Genomic DNA, 17,794 nt, shown 5'->3' with positions numbered 1-17,794 from the left:
TGTCCTTTAGCAGCTTCTGATAAACCTGTCTGCGCTTGTGTCGCCGGTGAGCTCACCGAGCAGTAAAGGTGACCCTCTCCGTTCATGGCGATGTAGAGACCGGTCTTGACTGATTGGATGGCCACGACTCTCAGACCCACAGGAATTAGGTTGAAGAGAGCTGAGGACAAACAACACAAGAGGAATTAAAATGGGAACTGTTTTCTAGATGTATTATTGAATGTCGTTGCATTTTATATAGTGCTGTCAATCGATTAAAATTTTTTCATCAGATTAATCACACTCTAGCACTGTGACTAATCAATATAGTTAACTTTCTAACCTTGAAATGTAAAAATGCATGATTTCAAAGAGTGTTTAAGAAAATGTCTTACTGTCTCAAACCAAGCATTTCAGTTTTCCAGGATTTCCTATTCAGGATGAAGTCATTTTGTTTCAAACAATTTAGAAACTTTAAATTTGTTGTGCTTCGGTGGAAGACTACCTTGGTTTTGTGTTTATCTACATCCAATCATGAAAACATTCCATTTAAAACAAAACAAAAAAATTACTTCTTTTTTTTAGACAATAGAAACAAATGTGCTTTCCAGCTGACGAAAAAGTCAGGACTAGTTATACCATCATTAGTTAAAATTATTTCTCTTTTCTTTTATGTCTGGCCCATTTCGAGGCCAGTTCTGGTGGATTTTTGAGGTCTGTTTTGAGTCGCTGTCATGTTTCAGGGTCCAGTTCTGTTTCAGCTTTTATTTATTTATTTGTTTTCTACAGATGGTCTCACATTTTAACCCTTCAGATATCCGGTGAAATTTATGTCGGATTCTGGTTCAAGATGTGCAGGCATGCATGTTCGTATCAACAGCAGAAAGAGTCTGCTATGCCTCTGGTGATGACATTTTAGGGGTTTTGGTCTCTTCATGTAGCCTGTTCAAGTCATCTTTCAGGGGGAAATTGCTTGAACAGCCACAGGTGGCCATGTTGGAAGTTGTGTTCAGCACTTTTCAAATCCTCCATCAGACTCCTAAGCTGCTTTAATCTTCTCTCTGAAGGCCTCGGAGAGCTCTCTGGGTCTGTTCGCTCTCACTTCAACAGTTGGAGGACCAAATTAAATATCTCAGGTTAAAACTGAGCAATCTTACTTTCAAATGTGGCACACTAATGTTCTCCAAGTTTCTGGTGGGATTTGCTAGTTAAGAGGGACGAAATGTGTGGTTTTCTAATTTATTCCACTTGAAAAAGTATAGTTTTACTTCAAATTATCTCTTTTGTTTAGTTGTATTTCTTATTTTTAATACCTTAATGCCTAAGAAATGTCAAATGTAACCCTATTTTTCTGTCCCACATGCTACTTTGACAAAACTAATTTAGATTTTATGATATTTTAATATCACTCACAGTTCATTTAATTTAGAAAGAGACTCCGTAGCTCATAATCCCTGAAGGTCAGGTCTAAAGAGCAGCACTCTGTGACGGTACAGGAACAGACAGAGCTTTGAACAGGAGCCTTAATATCTTGAATTATCTTGTGTCAGTACAAAAAAAGAAAATTGTAGAATTGGTGAAATTGTTACATCTTTCTTTTTAAATAGAGATATGTTTGAAGCGTTACAGCAGCAGCTTTGGAAATAAAAAAAGACACTGATGTAAGAGAAACCAACTGGTCAAAATCTCTAAGATATCATATTTTTCTGTTCATTGAACGCATCTTGCTATCTTCTAGGTCACCCTAACAGCAACAGTCATTAGTGTGGAACTTGTAAATGTGTGAAAAAGACTCAAAGTGTGAAAATATTAATATAAAGTTGTTAAAAACAAAGTCAGGGGGAGAATGCAATAAGGTATCTTAGATAAAATTAGATTGAACTCAACACCAGTGGTTTGTTCAGGCTGCTACTTAAAGAGAGTCATAGTTTAGAAGACAACAGGAAGGCTACTATGGTATCAAAGTAAGGTTGGACTGTTTCTACGTTTGAACTTTCAACCTCTGTGACAGAACATGCTGGATTCAGAAATGCTGGAAGACTTTTGAAAATCTGAGTCAAAATAAGAGTCTGTCCAAAATACATACAGACACACAGTAATGCTAATTGCTCTTATTACTAAAATGAGATGCAAGAGACGGTTTAAAACCCCATTTTTTATTCTGAATGCTATTAATAATTCTTGCTGTTGGAACTTGGATAGGTACATATCGTCATTCATGGAGACAGTCTCTTCATCTGTTCCTGGTCATTTTCTCGTCCCACATGAAAACCATTGTCTTCTTCAAAGATTTTTCCACTTCCACTGCGTTTGGGAGTAGATTTAGAGTCCATCTTCAGTCTGAAAAACTTGCTCATCTTTAACAACACCAGCACATCCCAGTAAGCCTTACTGATGTCTCAGTCGAAGTGGAGCTGGGTGTTCAGACACACGTATATCATCAGTCTGTAACACCTTTAAAAAAAAATTTGTAGGTATTTTTTGGTCTAGTTTTGATGTTTTATCTCATGATTCTTGTTCAGTAATGGACAGGTTTCAGTCTTCCCTAGATTTTCCCTTGGCTCTGAGCTCTGAACATCTTGTCTTTCTGGGCTCTCCAGGAAGATTGTGGTTCCTATTTTCTTTCTTCAATACATTTCTTGCATCCTTGTTAAATATTTTTCAATAAAACGGTTAACAGTTCTGTTCACATGGTAGAATATTATGACACAAGAGGGCAGAATCCCTTCAAAAAAGGTTAGTTATAATCTTTGTTTTATTTTTCTTTTCCAACCATTTCCCCTACAGAGTACAAGCTGCCTGGAAATTATGCACAACACATTTCACCTGATGAGCCAATATCCAATAAGGATTCACTTTTCCACAGATTGGAGTTGGAAAATATTATCAAAATGTTCATTTGCCTAGTAATTGCACAAGCAGTGTACTTCAGATTATGTGGAAACCCTTATATCCTATCTAAAAGTGAGACTGCACAACAGACAAGGTGCTAAAATTAGGGAAACTATCACAAGATATTTTCAGATAAAATTGTGGGGACAGTTTAACTCTTCTGCTTTGTTTACACACAGCGATCCAGAGAGGGATGATGTCTTTCTTTATCCTCCACCACATTTCTTGTACATTGTGTACTTTGTTCAAAAGAGGTACTTATTTTCAGAGATTTTCCACATCAGTCTGACTAGATGAGGTGCTGAGATCCCTTTTTGCAGAAAAACTTTGAGACACAGCATTAAAACTGACATTAAAATGTTGTAATTTAGCTGTCTGTTCAGCTGACAGACCGAAAGAAGAGAAACGTTCAGCATTTAAGACAAAAAAATACAAAGCAATGATGGGCAACTGGAGAAGGAGCAATTTTTGTTCTAAAGTGCTAAAACAACAAGATCTTTCTTCTGTTCTAGTCGACTGATGTTTGCTGCTGTAAGTAGCTTTTAGTGCCAAAATCCTATTTTGCTGGAATTTTTTGAAAAATAAAGAAGCATTTTTGATATGTGTTTTATAGAAACTAAATACAAGCTTCCCCTCATCATTTCTTTACAAGTCAAGTCTCTAACAACTGAAATAAACATTTCCTAACTCTGCGTCACTGAACGTTAAGAATCAAACCCTTACTGTTTGTCCTTTGGCCTAAATTACCTCATGAATATTAAATAATTGCCTTTTAATCTTTTTTATTTAAGGGTATATTTTAGAAGTATTAAACTTTACAAAACACAATGAAAAAAATTTTTTAAAATTATTTCTCAGTACCTCATATTTTGCTAGGATATTTAAAAAAAAATTAAGTTGTCCTATTTGTATACAAAAAATAAATAAGAGAGCCTACACTAAATCCTTACTTAATTTTTAATTCAAAAGCTAAATCTGGTTTTTCAATAAAACAATCAACATTCAGAGCCAGCAACCCTTGATAGATCCTTCCTGACATATTTAACATGCTGATTATTGTTGGAATGAAAAATTATTACTGTGTAGATTTCAATAAATATCCATATGATCCATCATTTCTATAAATGTGAATTCACAAGTCTGAAGAAAAACATCAAATTAAGTATGCACACTTAATGTAAAAAGGGAAATTCTGGGAATTCTGTTTGATTTAGACCCCTCCTAAAAATAAAAATGTACAAACTGGTGAGTAAAACTGATAAAGCTGTAGAGAGTTGTCAGAATATAAACAGATGGACTGAAGATTTTGGCCTGAGAGCAACGCCAACGTGGGGATGACTCCTTGGACCTGTGAGATTGCTGTTCAGAAGGTGATTTTCTCTAGGCTTCAGTAATGAAAATACTCCAAAAGCTGACTTTGTAAATTATCCATCTGTAACTCCTGTCTGACGACTACATGTAGAAAAAAGCTACGGAAACAATTCCCTGAGCAACCACTTTAAATCATTCAGTAGCTAAAACTGAGCTATGTCAATATTTACACTCAAATTTTCAGTCCAGGTTGATATTTGTGTATTTCAATCATAAATTGTAACAGGGGCACCTCTAGCATCAGCTAACTGAACTAGATGCAGCAGTTCTCTTATTTGAAAGAAAAACCTCTTTCACGCCATTTGGTTTAATTTTTATCATATTAGATAAATGTGAAGAGTTGTTCAAGTGTCACTGCTGGGCCTTGAAAGAAAGATTTCACTTTGCTTTTTATTCCGACTTTTTTCAGTCTCCAAATATTTGCTTGAATTAAATTGGTTGTTCCCATGAAACACACATTCCTCTGCCTTATATATTAGCACTCAACTTTAATTTAGTGTGCACTTTTGATTGAATTTAAAATTTTCTACTGGATAAATGTTACTAAGAGCTCAATCTGAGTCCAAAGACTAACCAATTAGAATAAACTTTGCCAATTGTAGCAATAAGATTGCTCAAATATCAAGCCAGAATTACGCCAGACGCTTGCTAATAGGTACAAAAAGCTTTTGATCAAGGTGCGACTTGCTAACCAAGAGTCCATTGGATGGTATGTGTATATTTAAGTCTGAATACATATTTTTTAACAAGTTGAGTTTAGAGAAACTGCACAATAAATTCAAACTTGGGGGAAAAAAAAGAACAACTCATTGCAGCTTTTGGTTTGATCATTCAGCTTGAAAAGAAAACAATGACTCAAAGCAATCACTAAAATCCTAAAGTTAATAAAATTTGTGCCCAAGACCAGAACCGAATTTGATTACGTTGGAACAAAAAGTCAACAACCTCATCTATTAGAGCTAAATTTGCCAAAAGGTAAAGACTGATTGCTTTTTTTTTTTTAATCATCTTCTACGAATGTGTGTTTGTTGTGTGTACTAACAGGAGTTGGTGCTGTCATCTTTGGTCCCGTCCAGACTTCCATCCTGGCCCATCTGGAGATAGAAGCCTTGCCTGCAGAACAACCTGGTCACTATGCCCTTCAGCTGCGGTTCTACATGCAGAGAAACACAAACAAGGCAACAGACACCGTTATTCACATTTCACAGGAGTTTGAACCGACTTCAGCGGGACTTGGACTCTAATGCACAATGTCATCCTGGAAGCACCATGGAGGGCACCTTTGTGATAAAACACCTTTTTAAAGCAGCACAATGTGACCACATGCAACCTCCTGCATCCTGAGGGATTTCCTTTGGAAAGTCTAGTCAAGCACATCCAATCCATTACAGGATTCCTGGACTAATCCGTCCTTCGTGGTCATTGTTCCACTTGAATAACATTGATAAATTATTTCTGAAGCTTTGATGCTAAAGTGCAGCCTCGCAGCAGTTTTGTACATACCCAGCAGGCCTTGTGATTGTACAGTGTATTGATCTACAGGTGCAGGTATCTGTTCCTTTATCACAGGATGTGAACGTGTGCAAAAAAAAAAAAAAGGAGAAATGGGACGACCTGAAATTCTTAATCCGTCTTTCCTCAATGTAAGAAGAGCTTTTCAGTGTTGAAGGAAGAATTGGAGAGATTAAAAAGTGCAACGTGACTGAAATGTGTGTCTATGAGCTAATTAAATTAAGTGGACCAGTAAAGCATTGGGGTTTAACCTCATCTGCACTGGAATTATAGTCAGATTTATATCAGGTGTTGAAACCATGAAAACAACAAAAAGTGAGACTCAAACAATTTTTGGAGGAAAAAAGGAGAGAAAACTCCCGCAGCCAGAAAGTCAGAGTGAAGGGCACCTTGAAAGTATCTCAGAGATATAATCAACTTTAGTAATGCAGCTGCGTCTGTTGAGACGCTCTCAGAATCAGGATCGACGAGAAATAACATTTCACATTTTAGGAAATCCCAAAATCATGAAATCTAGATTTATAATGATAGACAGTAAGGAGAACATGCAATCTCTGATTCGTAAGCTTCTAATAAGATTTTTTTTAATCAGCAGGTTTTAGATCCTAGTCTGATTTACTGTAATCTGAGTCATCTTGATCTGAGTCATTGATCGTTTTCCGTCTGGCATGTATAAGCAAAATAAAACAACAACAAATGGAAAAGACGTACGCTGGTCACCTAATATGGCCGCTCACCCAGATGCATGTGACCACGCCCGTGGTCTCCTCGTGAACCCCATCAGTGACTCTGCAGAGATAATAATGAGTGTGGGAATCCCCTTTGAGTGTGTGAGAGACACAAGGTGAATCATTGACGGTACACCCTCTAATGCACAGAGACAGAAAAGAGCTGCGATTGACCCAGTTTTGTTTTTTTTTCTTTCAGGAGGGGCGCGAGCCGAGCGTGAGGGGTGTTTTCCGTCTTTGAGGGATCCATCTTGTGCAGCAGCAGGAGGAGAGAGGAGCAGTGATGCTCAAAACCAGCACTTCCACTGCAATTCCCAGCGCGCTGCTTGGCGTGGCGCGTGGTGAAGTCAATAAAAAAAATATGATCCGGCCAAGATGAATAGCCGATTCATCCAGTAAATCCACATTAAAAATCTTCACCGTTTTTTTTCATCTGCTTTTATTTATAAATTATGCCAGAAGAAGAACTAAAGCAATGATACACGGGCAGATGGAGGGGAAAAAAGAGAAAGAGAAGGTCAGAAGGATGCAAGCGGGAGGATGAGGAAGGACAAAACAGAAGGACACAAAGGAGGGAGAAAGGAAAGATGCATGAAACTACAAAAACACACAGGGGAAAAATGGATGACACATGAAAGGAAGAAAAAAGGAAGGGCAAAGGCACAAAGAAAAGAATAAGAAGAAAGACTGAAGAATAGACACAAGGACAGGAGAGAGAAAAGAGAAAAACGAGATAGGGAAGGACACAAGAAAAAGGAAGGAAGAAAAAAGTAATGGCATGAAAAAAAGACCAGAAATGATACATGGAAGAAAAGATTGCTCAGAGAAACTATAAAAGGAAGGAAAAAAGAAAGAATCACCACAAGGAATGAGACGAGGAAGGATAACGGGGAGGAAGGAAATGATGTAAGGAAGGAAGGAAAGAAGAAAAAGCACATGGGGAGGAAGGAAGGATAGAACAAAGGAATGACATGAGGAAGGAGAAAAGGTGGACAAAACATTTAGGTAGATAAAAATCTTACAAAAAAGTCAGTTGTATTTAGACGCCACATTTAAAAACAAAAAAAGTTTACCAAAGTGCTTCAAAGCATTAAAAAAAATTCCACCAAATGAAATAAATTAAATGGCTAGGATAAAAACTATATTGATGACATGATCAAACTAAAAGAGAACTCAAGTAAAGACGGGAAATTTACAGCCAGGATTTATCAAATGGTTGCAGAACGAATATTAAGAGCCAGATTCCCTCTGTTCTTCAGTCGCAGTGCGTTTCTGGAGTTATATGGTTCAAGCAATTTAGTTAAATTAATTTTTAACTTCCAATGAATAAAAGAAATAAATGAAATCAACAAGAAGTTGTACAGGCAGCCAGTGAAAATCAGCTGATATGATTATGCCTTCTGATATCTTTTAGGAAATTTGCTCCAGCAAAACCAATAATTGTTTTCAAGGTCGTTTTTGCAAAATAATTTGCTTTAGCAAACTGATGTAAATGAGTAAGGCTGCTCTCAAAAGCTGTTACTTCCCTACTACTAATAATACTTGTCTAAAACATATTTCCATACTTTTCCAGATGTGGAAAATGCAGAAACCCAGTTACAGTTTCTCTCCCAATCTGTAAAAGTCACTATTGTCTTGTTACATAATGCCACATTAATAACATTATTAGGAGGAATCAAAAAGCATATTTTTGTTCCAGAGGCACATGTAGCTCGGTCTCTATCTCTGTTTAGACCCCTGGGTTTTGTGATAAAGATTAGTTGTTTCACATGTTTCAGGCTTGTTGTTGTGACTCAGCCAACAGAAATGTTCAAGGCTGCAGAGTTTCAATAATAATAAAAAAAACAATAGATGTTTTCTTAAAGGTTTGACGTCTTGGCTCGTGGCTCACAGCACAGTAGCCTCTCTCCGCTGAATATTAAACTTAATACATGGCAACAATATTTTTCCTCTCAGCTGGAAAGCAAATGAAACTCACAAATAAACCTGAAATTGCTGTGAATCCATTTATGCTGACGATGACTAAAACACCAGTGGAAAACGAAGTAGTGTGTAATTGTCTTGTGGTTTTTGTGGTTTTAGGACATGTATTTATCTAATAAAAAGTTATTAGATCCCAGTTGGTGGTGACATTAATTGCAAACAGTTGGTAACAAAATATAGCTGGTAACTTAACTGGATTGAGCTGAACTCTGTGGTAACTTAAAATATTTTGTTTTATAACCAAATCTTGACTCTCCAAATGTTCCTCCCTCACCTGCCTGCTGTGCTCCTTGAGTTTCATGAAGCAGCTTGCTCGCTAATGTTCTCTAACAAACCTCTGAGGCCTTCACAGAGCCGCTGGATTTATACTGAGATTAAATTACACGCGGGTCAAACCATTATCCACTTCTTCCTCCACTTCACAACGAAGCGGCGTTTGCTTTCGGTCAATCACAAAAGAGAGAAAATTCAAAAACGTTTCAGATTTTTTTCCAACGCTCTTTTCAGGAATCCGCAATAGCGTGTGTAATGAGAACACAAATGTTGAGCACAATCCTCCCACTAAATAAGAAAGCAACAACTTAGAGCAGCAGCTTTAAAAGCTTATTGACCTTATGCACTCCTAATTACAGCAGTACAGTGATGCAAGGTAATAAAAACCCCCGATACACACATCTAATTTTGTTTTGATTACAACTCTTCTGTGTTTGCCAGTGGTCACTCTTTATCTCCTCATTTCTAGGCTAATGAAGCTACCTAGGAGGTCTCATTAACACTTGCAGAGATATATTTGACTTGCCGCAGCTGTGCTGCCCAGCAGATGACAACCTGGGCTGCAGTTTTCACAGCTCACAGTGTTCCTGGCAGACCTCCCGCTTCCACATATAGGATTAAAAAAAAAAATAATTAAAAATCTGACATTAACATTCAGACTGATTCTTTGTTCTTTACTCAGGATGATGTGAAATAAATGCTATAAAATAGTTCAAAACTATATTTCCAAAGGAATTGTTAGAGAAGATCTTTAATGCAATTTGCTTCCATGTTTATTGGTTATGTTCATTATTTATTTATTTATTTATTTTTGGAAAATAAAGAGGTACAGAGGTGGGCACTCTTCTGCTAATAGTGAAGCTGATTTTTCAACTAACGTTTTCACATTTTGCTAACATTTAGCACACTTAGCTTCCCCTAACTCTGAGTTACATTCAACTGGAAAAAAATAGCTGATATGAAAAACTAAAAATTAATTTGACTTGCAGAAAAGGACGCTTCTTTTGTTGTTGTTGTTGTTGTTGTTGTGAAAATAATCACTTTCCAAAAACTCAATGTGCACATTTATGCTACCACGGTTTTTATTTTTTATATGTTTTTCTCCTTTTGTTAGATCAGTTTAGCAGGATAACGCATATGTATATGAAAATGAGTTAATAATCTCAGGTAGTGTAAATGTGGATCTTTACACACGTGCATAAATTCATCCACCTGGTTGTCCATTTCATCAGAATCCGACCCACACTTCCCGAGTAACCAAGGTGAGATTCCCACTCTTCCCAGTATCCCCGGTGTTCCTTTTTTTGTAACTAGGGAGATTCCCATCCTCATGTTGCCATGGGAACAGTCTCGTGATTCCAGACTGTTCCAGAGAAAGGGTATTCCCCCATTCACACGCTCACACACTAACAAATACACACGCACGTGGATTTGCTCCCACATTGCCCGTCTTTTGGAGACAATATGATCTGATTGAATCAGTCAGCCAATCAAGGCTGTCACGCGGATTTGACATATTGCATTGTCTGTTAATTCGTCAACACACGGCGCTAAACGGCGTACAGAGCGGCGCCTCATACAAGCGAGGCATTAAAGATCGCAGCGCACGCAGCATCTTGACAAACGAAAAAGCACCCGAGTGAGGAATCCATGTGCAGCACCCATTTTATCCTCATTTACCTCGGCTCGATAAGTGATTACAGACACACACTGAGATGTAAACGGCAGATCTGGAACGATGAACCTGAACTAATGCCAAGAAAAGATAATGATCAAATTCCTTGCAGGTCTGCAAACAATCTTTATGCTTTCGCATGGTATTCCAGATTCAGAGACTTTAATAGGAAAAACACCAGTGTCATTTATTGATTATGCTTATGGAGCAATTGCATCACCCTCGAGGAAAGGGAACGCCCTGCCCAGACCTGACTCTCCCTGGGTTACATTAATCACCAGCAATGTCTTTAATGTGAAACAATTTGGTTTGGCTCTCCAGTCGAGTCATTTTTATTTCAAGCGATTTGCTTTTTTTCCACCTGGAGTCAAGTTTCCGTTGCAGCATGAAACCAGAGCAGAAGAGCTGCCTTTTAACTTAGCCTTTGACTCATGTTCTTCCAGAGAAATGCGCAGGTGATTGGGGTCAGCTGGGAGACACGAGCGCCCCTTTACATGTCCTGACTAAATACCAGGTCAGGCTTCAGCACGCTGGATGGTTTGCTGGTTCACAAAACATTTCCGTCTCCATCAAAAGCTTCTGTGGCCATTTTTGCAGGTTTTTTTCCTCAAATTTTCCTCTTGATTTCAAGAGATTTTTCCGTACTTTACATCTTCGAAGCAAGTTCTTGTTTCAGCGCATTATCAATTCCGCCTTCACAGTCTCCACAGATTTTATATAATCACGGCCATGAGCAAAAAGCTGCAGAACCAGATGAGCTGTTAACCTCAAGACTCCTCGTGAAACACAAATATGGATTGGATTTATTGCAGCAAAATCTGTTTCCAAACGCTCTTTCCTCTCCAAAAACGAGCATAAAATTACTCATAAAATACTTTGCAGGAGTATTAAAGCCAAATCATTTTGTTTCAATCTTGTATGTACATAACAGAGAAGTGAAATCTTAAAAGTGCATTCATTTTCAACACCCTTTTTATGATATTCTTAAGAAAAGCCAATGCAATGTGTTGCAAGCTTTCTTGAAAGAAGTCCTGCTTGCTGTTGCAGGTGACACAACTATGCAAATAAGGGGTCTGGTCTAGATTGATTGGCATGCATGCGACACAGTAGGGGTGGTATCATGCTGTGGTGGTGTACTTTTTTCCCCACAACAACCAGTGATAGAAACACTGGTTAAAGTTGATGGGGGAGAGAAAAAAACAGGATGGTTACAATTAGAGCATTTGGCCCAGTCAAAGTCCAGACTTAAATCCAATTTAGATCATGTGGAAGGACTCCATTCCATCCGAGTTACCATGAGTCATTTTCCAAAGAAGAATGAGCGAAAAATCGCAGGAGACTTGCAGCTGTAACTGCAGCAGAAAGAGTCTCTTCAAAGCACTGACTCAGGGGGTTGAGAAAGGCACACTTTACCTTTCAGACTTCTGTTTGATAGAATTTTGAAAACCGCAGATTATTTCTCTTCCACTTCACAATTACGCACTTCATTGTGTTGCTGAATTACTTAAAATCCCCACAATATAATGAAGTTCGTGATTGCAAAGTGAGGAAAAAAAATCCAGGGAGGATAAATACTTTGGCTCAGGTTTGTGTTTTTTGTTGCCCAACGCAGACACAATATGAGAGCATTTGTGGACGTAAACCTGTAGCTGTTTCACAAAGCAAACAACGAGGCAGTTCATCACCTCAGGCTGTCGGAAGCAATCATTTTCACGTTGTTAAAACGCATTTAATTGATAAGGGAAATTGACAATTATTTGCCACGTCCAAGCAGACGGAATCTCTTCTATTTTCTGTTCTGCAAATAGGTCTATAATTTAAAGCAGCAAATGAGCACCGGATGTGTTTGTAGTGATGGAATTTCATTTAAAAATTTGAATTATTGAGAGAGGAAAGGAACGCAGAAGACCCTGCCCAGTGGAGGAAAAAAAGGACACGGTCTGGGGAAGCTGCATGAAAGGTCATTTACCGTCTCCTTCCTCTTACCAGAACATAATCTCTTTGATGTCACGTTCTCTCATCAATGAAACTAAACGTAAAACATATTTTTCTATCAGAAATCCTTTTCTACAGACGTGAATCCCTGTCTGATCTGCTTATACAGCTGATAGATTTCACCTCCCAACGGTGTGACTCAGCCAAAAGGAATTTCTTAAAGCTGAAAATGAGATTTTTGATTGAGGTTTCGATTATGTTTTTATGCAGCCCCAACAACGCAGAGATCATGTTTGTTTCAGCTAAAATCTCACACAAAATTATAAAAAAAATAAATAAGTGAATTGACTAAACTGAACTGAACTCATCGATATTAGTCCAAACCCTTTAGAAGACAGACAGGGATGTTACCGATTTTTCTCATGCAAACACAGCAATGAGATTTTTTATATAGAAATATATTAGTGGTTCTTGTGTCTGAAAAGAGGAGCAACGGAGAGCTTGAAGCAGAAGAAGCAGAAAGAGGGGGGAAAAGTCATATGAGGCAGGAAAAGGAGAGTGGAAAGATCTGAGGAGGAAAATATGGAGGGAGAGAAAGACCTCAGGTGGGAAGAGGATTAGAGCAGAGCAAGAGGAGGAGAAAAAGAAAGGGGGCATGAGGAGGAAAGGAAAGAAGATTTGAGAGAAAAATAGGACATGAAGCTGGGAGGAGGCCAGAAGACAAAGAGAAGGGAAAACTAAGCAGGTAGGACACGGATTCCCTTCGTTTACCATACCGAACCAGTAAGAACCAACCCATGCCAACACAAATCCTTCCTCTACCTTCCCGTGCTGTACACCATCACCTGGTGGATTCCAACACAATCAATTGATTAGAACGGCACTCATCTCCCCGACGCTTCGCACACAATCACAACATTCTCATTAAGCTGCATTCATTCCAGCGGCATATGCAATCATTCCTCATTCCTGAGGCTGCTGGATCCAAACTGTGATCCGAAAACGAGCAGCGGCTGTTCTGGACACAAGAGCCGAGCTTGAAAAGGGTTCATTCGTCTTCACGTGTATTTGAAGGAATCTCTATTTAGTGTATATATAGATAAATATACTGTCATTTTTCATCAAATAAATACATTACAAATAAAGTCTGGGTGCAACAAGTGCTTGTGTCGCCCCCTAAGTGATGCCGCCCGAAGCGGTGAGCCATTCCACCCAAAACTATCACCTTAGAGAGAAGTATGGGGTTTGAATTGAGCACATTTTCGATTTTTGCTTTACATCACAAGATAGAAAAACAACAGTTCACGCAGGGTGAGTTGGAAAAAGGAGAAATGAGGTAATTTGTTGAGGCTGAATCTTTAAATTATGAGTTTTAGAGTGTGAGGCACACAGACACTCAGGAGGAGGTTTGAGACCAGACAGACGAATCTGTGGCTTCAATAATGGATGTACCTGCAAACTAGTGAACCATAAGCCACTACAAGACATGACTACGTGTGTGTGCGTGCGTGTGTGTGTTTGTGCACAAGCCGTTTGGGCGTGAATGGAAACTAGATTTGTGCGTGCGTTTTCACACCTTGCTTCCTTAGCCTCCTCTTCTTCAGCCCGAATATCCGGACTTTGGAGAAGATGTCGACCAGGTTGCCGTTGCACAGCCCCTGCTTCTTACCGGGGCTTTTCCGCCGCCGGTGAGCGGTTGGTCGGTGGGCGTGTTGCTCCCTGGCCTGCCGCTTTTGGCGGATCAAACCGCTGGCGATGGCAGCTGCCATGTCTCCGCCGAAACAGACGACAGGAAAGCGCCGCCGTCTCCGTCCGCGTCTCCGGTCTGTTCAGTGTCCACCGGAGGGGACGGAGCGCAGACAAAATTCAGACACGGAGCCCCCCCACCCTCCCCCCACCCCCCCAAAATCTCCGCTTTACCTCCTATAACAGCCCCATACTTCAGCTCCAGCACGGTGAAGTCCCGAATAAACACTCGAGGTCACAGCATCTTGTCTGCTGACTATCCTTCAGGCCATAGGTTTGAGAAACGCAGCGGGGTACCTGTCCGTCACGTCTCACTGGTCTGTCTGTCAGTCAACAGCTGTCACTGAGCGGCTTCTTCAACGGTAAATTCCCGGAGCGTGTGTGTCAGTTCGTGTTCCCATAGTCAACAGGCGAGCCGAGTGAAAATATGGAAGAAAAATCAGGTTGAAAAAGCTCCAGAAAGCAGTTATGTGTCCTCTTCTGTGAGAAGGTCTGTTTGTATTCCGCTGACTGAAGAGAGAGGCGCGCGCTGGAACCGCGAGCCGCTCCAGCTGCGTGGAATGAGACAGACTCAACTGAAACAGGAAATCCGGTTTTTCAAAATAAAACGTAATCTTCTCATAACCGTCTCTTAATTTTTAAAAGTTAAATAATCATTTCAGAAAAATAATCCAACTATTCCACACATTTGTTTTGGCGATTGGATTATCTCATGATAAATCAGTAATTAAATAAGTAAAAACATTAATTTTATTTTCACGTTTTATGTTTACAGGGGCAATATTATGTATTTTCAAGGCACATAGGGCCATTTTATAGGCCCTATATAGCCTTCGGTTGTAAAAATGCTGTTTATATAAAATATGACTTAAAATAAATTTGATTTCATAACTTCAGACATGGACATAGACAGGCTTTATTGTCATTCAGTTATACATTTTCTGTACATATTGAACAGAATTTTGTTGAAACTTCTGCCTTGAAATTGGGCCTCCATCTCTTTAAATACTTTTGCTCTTTCTGAAACTCCACCATCAGAAACTCATCACAACATTGCTCCTCTGTTAACCCTTTAACAACATTTTTATCCTGTGGCTAGTCTGAAGTAGCTGAGTGGTGGAGTCGCGGGGGAGTGGTGCGCTGTGAGGCAGAAGCTCAGAAGCTTGGAAACTCCAGCTCTGAGGAGGAGCTGAGCCTTGAAGGCAGTGCTAGGTCCACCGAGGTGTTTTGCATAGCTCACATTGGCATTGAGTTGAAAGAATTTCTCAAACATGCATGAATGAATCAAGGCAACAATCCTGGCAGGTTTTTGATGAGGGAATAACATTCCTTACCATAAAACATATAGTCTTGAAGATTGTTTTCCACTGGTGCTTACTCAGTGTAGCTCTTCTGAGAACCAGAACCAAACAGGGAGAAGCACCACTTAGTTTCTATGCACCACAAGTCTTGAACAAAAGTCCTGAAAACTGCAAAGATGCAGAAACCTTTGAATCAAGGCTAAAAACCCACCTGCTTAGAAATTGAATGTTTATTATTTGTTATATACTGTATATATGATGTATTCTATCATTGTCCACCACGCATCTTTGGGTATACAGAATTTTATTTTGAAGGGGATGACCGGATGTCCCCCTGACAGCGGCTCTGCTGGTTTGACGCTTGAGTCCGCGAGAGCTGTCTGGGGCTACACAACTACTGAAGCCAACAACAGCTGAACAACAACCTAGCCGTCCTCATTGAGGTCCGGTGAGGTGTTCGTTGTTTGTCTGGTGGCAACATGCGACCAGAGGGAGGAGGAGGAGGAGGAGGAGACGGAGGAGCAGGTGCAGGAGAAATGAGTCTTCTGAACGGAAACCTGACAGACGCGTTTGTCTCAGGAGAACAATACAGCCTGATTAAACCAGGTAAAATATAAACAAAAATATGGTTGATTGAGAAGGCAGCATGCTTATATTATTATGTGAAAATTAGAACTGAGTTTGTGAGGAAAATTGTAATGTTACAAATTATCAATAAAAAAATGTGTCAAGTATGTTTTTGATGAGGCAGTAACATTATAACATGATATCTAGCTAAAATAAATAAATAAATAGTAAAAGGCACATTTTACATATTGTCCCATCTTTAAACAGACTTTCCATCATAGTCCTTTTAAGGCTTATGCACCTTTCTACTACCATATATTTTCCTTCCACTAAATTTTCCATCAATATGCTTGGAAACAACTCTCCAGCCAGCCAGCTTCATTGACTATGACTAACTTCAGCTGCATGTATAGGCTGTAATATAACATTTCTGTCTTTAAAATCCCTTTTGCAATATTATTTTTTTTTTCTGGAAAGCAGAATTTTGTGTTTTCATTAACTGCAAGCCAGAATCATAGACATTAACAAAAATAAATTGAAATTTAGTTCATAATAAATCACTTTCTGAATTAAAATACTAAAATAAGTGAACATTTTGACTATATTCTTAATGATTGGGATGCACTATGCTTTTTGTTGCCATTTAGAATATCAAAATTAATGGGAAACAACCAAATAGGATAAAAAGTAACCCAATGAGCCTCAGATTGATATGAACACAAACATCCACAAAAAGGTCATAAAACATCCTACATGAAACATATTGACCATAAAGGACCAACAACAACTAACCTCTGCTTCTTGTGCATAAAGGTATGGTGCAAACACTGAAATCTGCCAGGCTCATTATCTCTCTCCTCACACATTCCCAACTGTCTGTATTCAGCTCAGGAACGGCTGTCTGAATAAACGGTTTAAAAATGCAAAAGGTGGGCTCGATTGATGGGCTGATTAGCTGCAGCACAGCCTGGCATGTCTGCTTTTATCTTTCAGGTGCAGGTTTCCAGCTGGAAGATTAACTACTACGGCTGACATTTCCTGCATGGCATAAATATATACACATATAGAAGCACATCAGAGCCAGTAACAGGAGTTGATTTGGCAATAAAGGTATAATTATTGAAGTATACCCCACTGAAAATACATTTAGTTTTTTTATATGCATGTTAGAGCAAATGGAGGTAGGTAGTGTATATTTATGATAGGCAATGCGTCAGGTGGAAAAGAAAAATGCCAGGTCCCAAAATAAAATGCAGGCTAGGATAATCATCACCCTCTAGATTTTACATATTACCAAAAAAAAAAACCCTGAAAATAATGATTAAAAAATAAGATTTAGTCATACATAAAAGATTAGAAATTGCCATTTGAGCTCATTTCAGCACCATGGACAGCGTCACAAACACGTCTGGATATAATAGCCACTAGGTGGCAGCAGAGCATCTCCGAAGAAATTAACCGCAATTAAGTTGATGACTCTATTTGATATCACAATATATTATTAACAGTCTCAAATAATCAATTGTGACGTAGTTCTGTGTGGAGTTAGTGTGGGATATGTACTTTAAGAGTGTCCAAGTAACTCAAAAATAAACATAAATGCTGAAAATCGGATGAAGCATTCTTACGACATTAATTGGGGTTTTTTGTGTTTTTTTAACCAATTTATTTTCAAATGTATTGCAGAAAAATCCAGAATCTTCCACAAGAATCTAGACTTTCTATCTGCATCACTTGATGCTGCAGCCATATGAAAATGTAAACAATTTTTTTTTTTTTTGCTTGTCTGTCTGACTGACAAAAATACGCACAGAAGAATGTGCTCTGTTTAT

General features: G+C 38.8%; 1 protein-coding gene across 5 annotated transcripts in view; it reads right to left on the bottom strand.

Annotated features, from left to right (window-relative positions):
* The window catches only part of LOC122826872 (fibroblast growth factor 14-like), a 65,645-nt gene that overhangs the window by 33,895 nt on the left and 13,956 nt on the right, over positions 1 to 17,794 (bottom strand). For 2 of the 5 annotated variants that reach the window (XM_044109212.1, XM_044109214.1), the window contains 2 exons: positions 5,285 to 5,395; positions 57 to 160 (listed from right to left, as the gene is read on the bottom strand). In XM_044109212.1, coding sequence (XP_043965147.1) covers positions 57 to 160; positions 5,285 to 5,395 — 215 coding nt within the window. Of the gene's footprint in view, positions 1 to 56; positions 161 to 2,131; positions 2,394 to 5,284; positions 5,396 to 13,924; positions 14,241 to 14,268; positions 14,655 to 17,794 lie in introns of those variants that run through there. The other 3 variants (XM_044109215.1, XM_044109217.1, XM_044109213.1) reach the window with 3 other exon arrangements.

Source organism: Gambusia affinis, linkage group LG24 (assembly GCF_019740435.1).
Source record: "Gambusia affinis linkage group LG24, SWU_Gaff_1.0, whole genome shotgun sequence".
NCBI classification, from domain to species: Eukaryota; Metazoa; Chordata; class Actinopteri; order Cyprinodontiformes; family Poeciliidae; genus Gambusia; species Gambusia affinis.
Note: the sequence above shows the minus strand (reverse complement) of the source record. Positions and strands in the feature narration are given on the sequence as shown.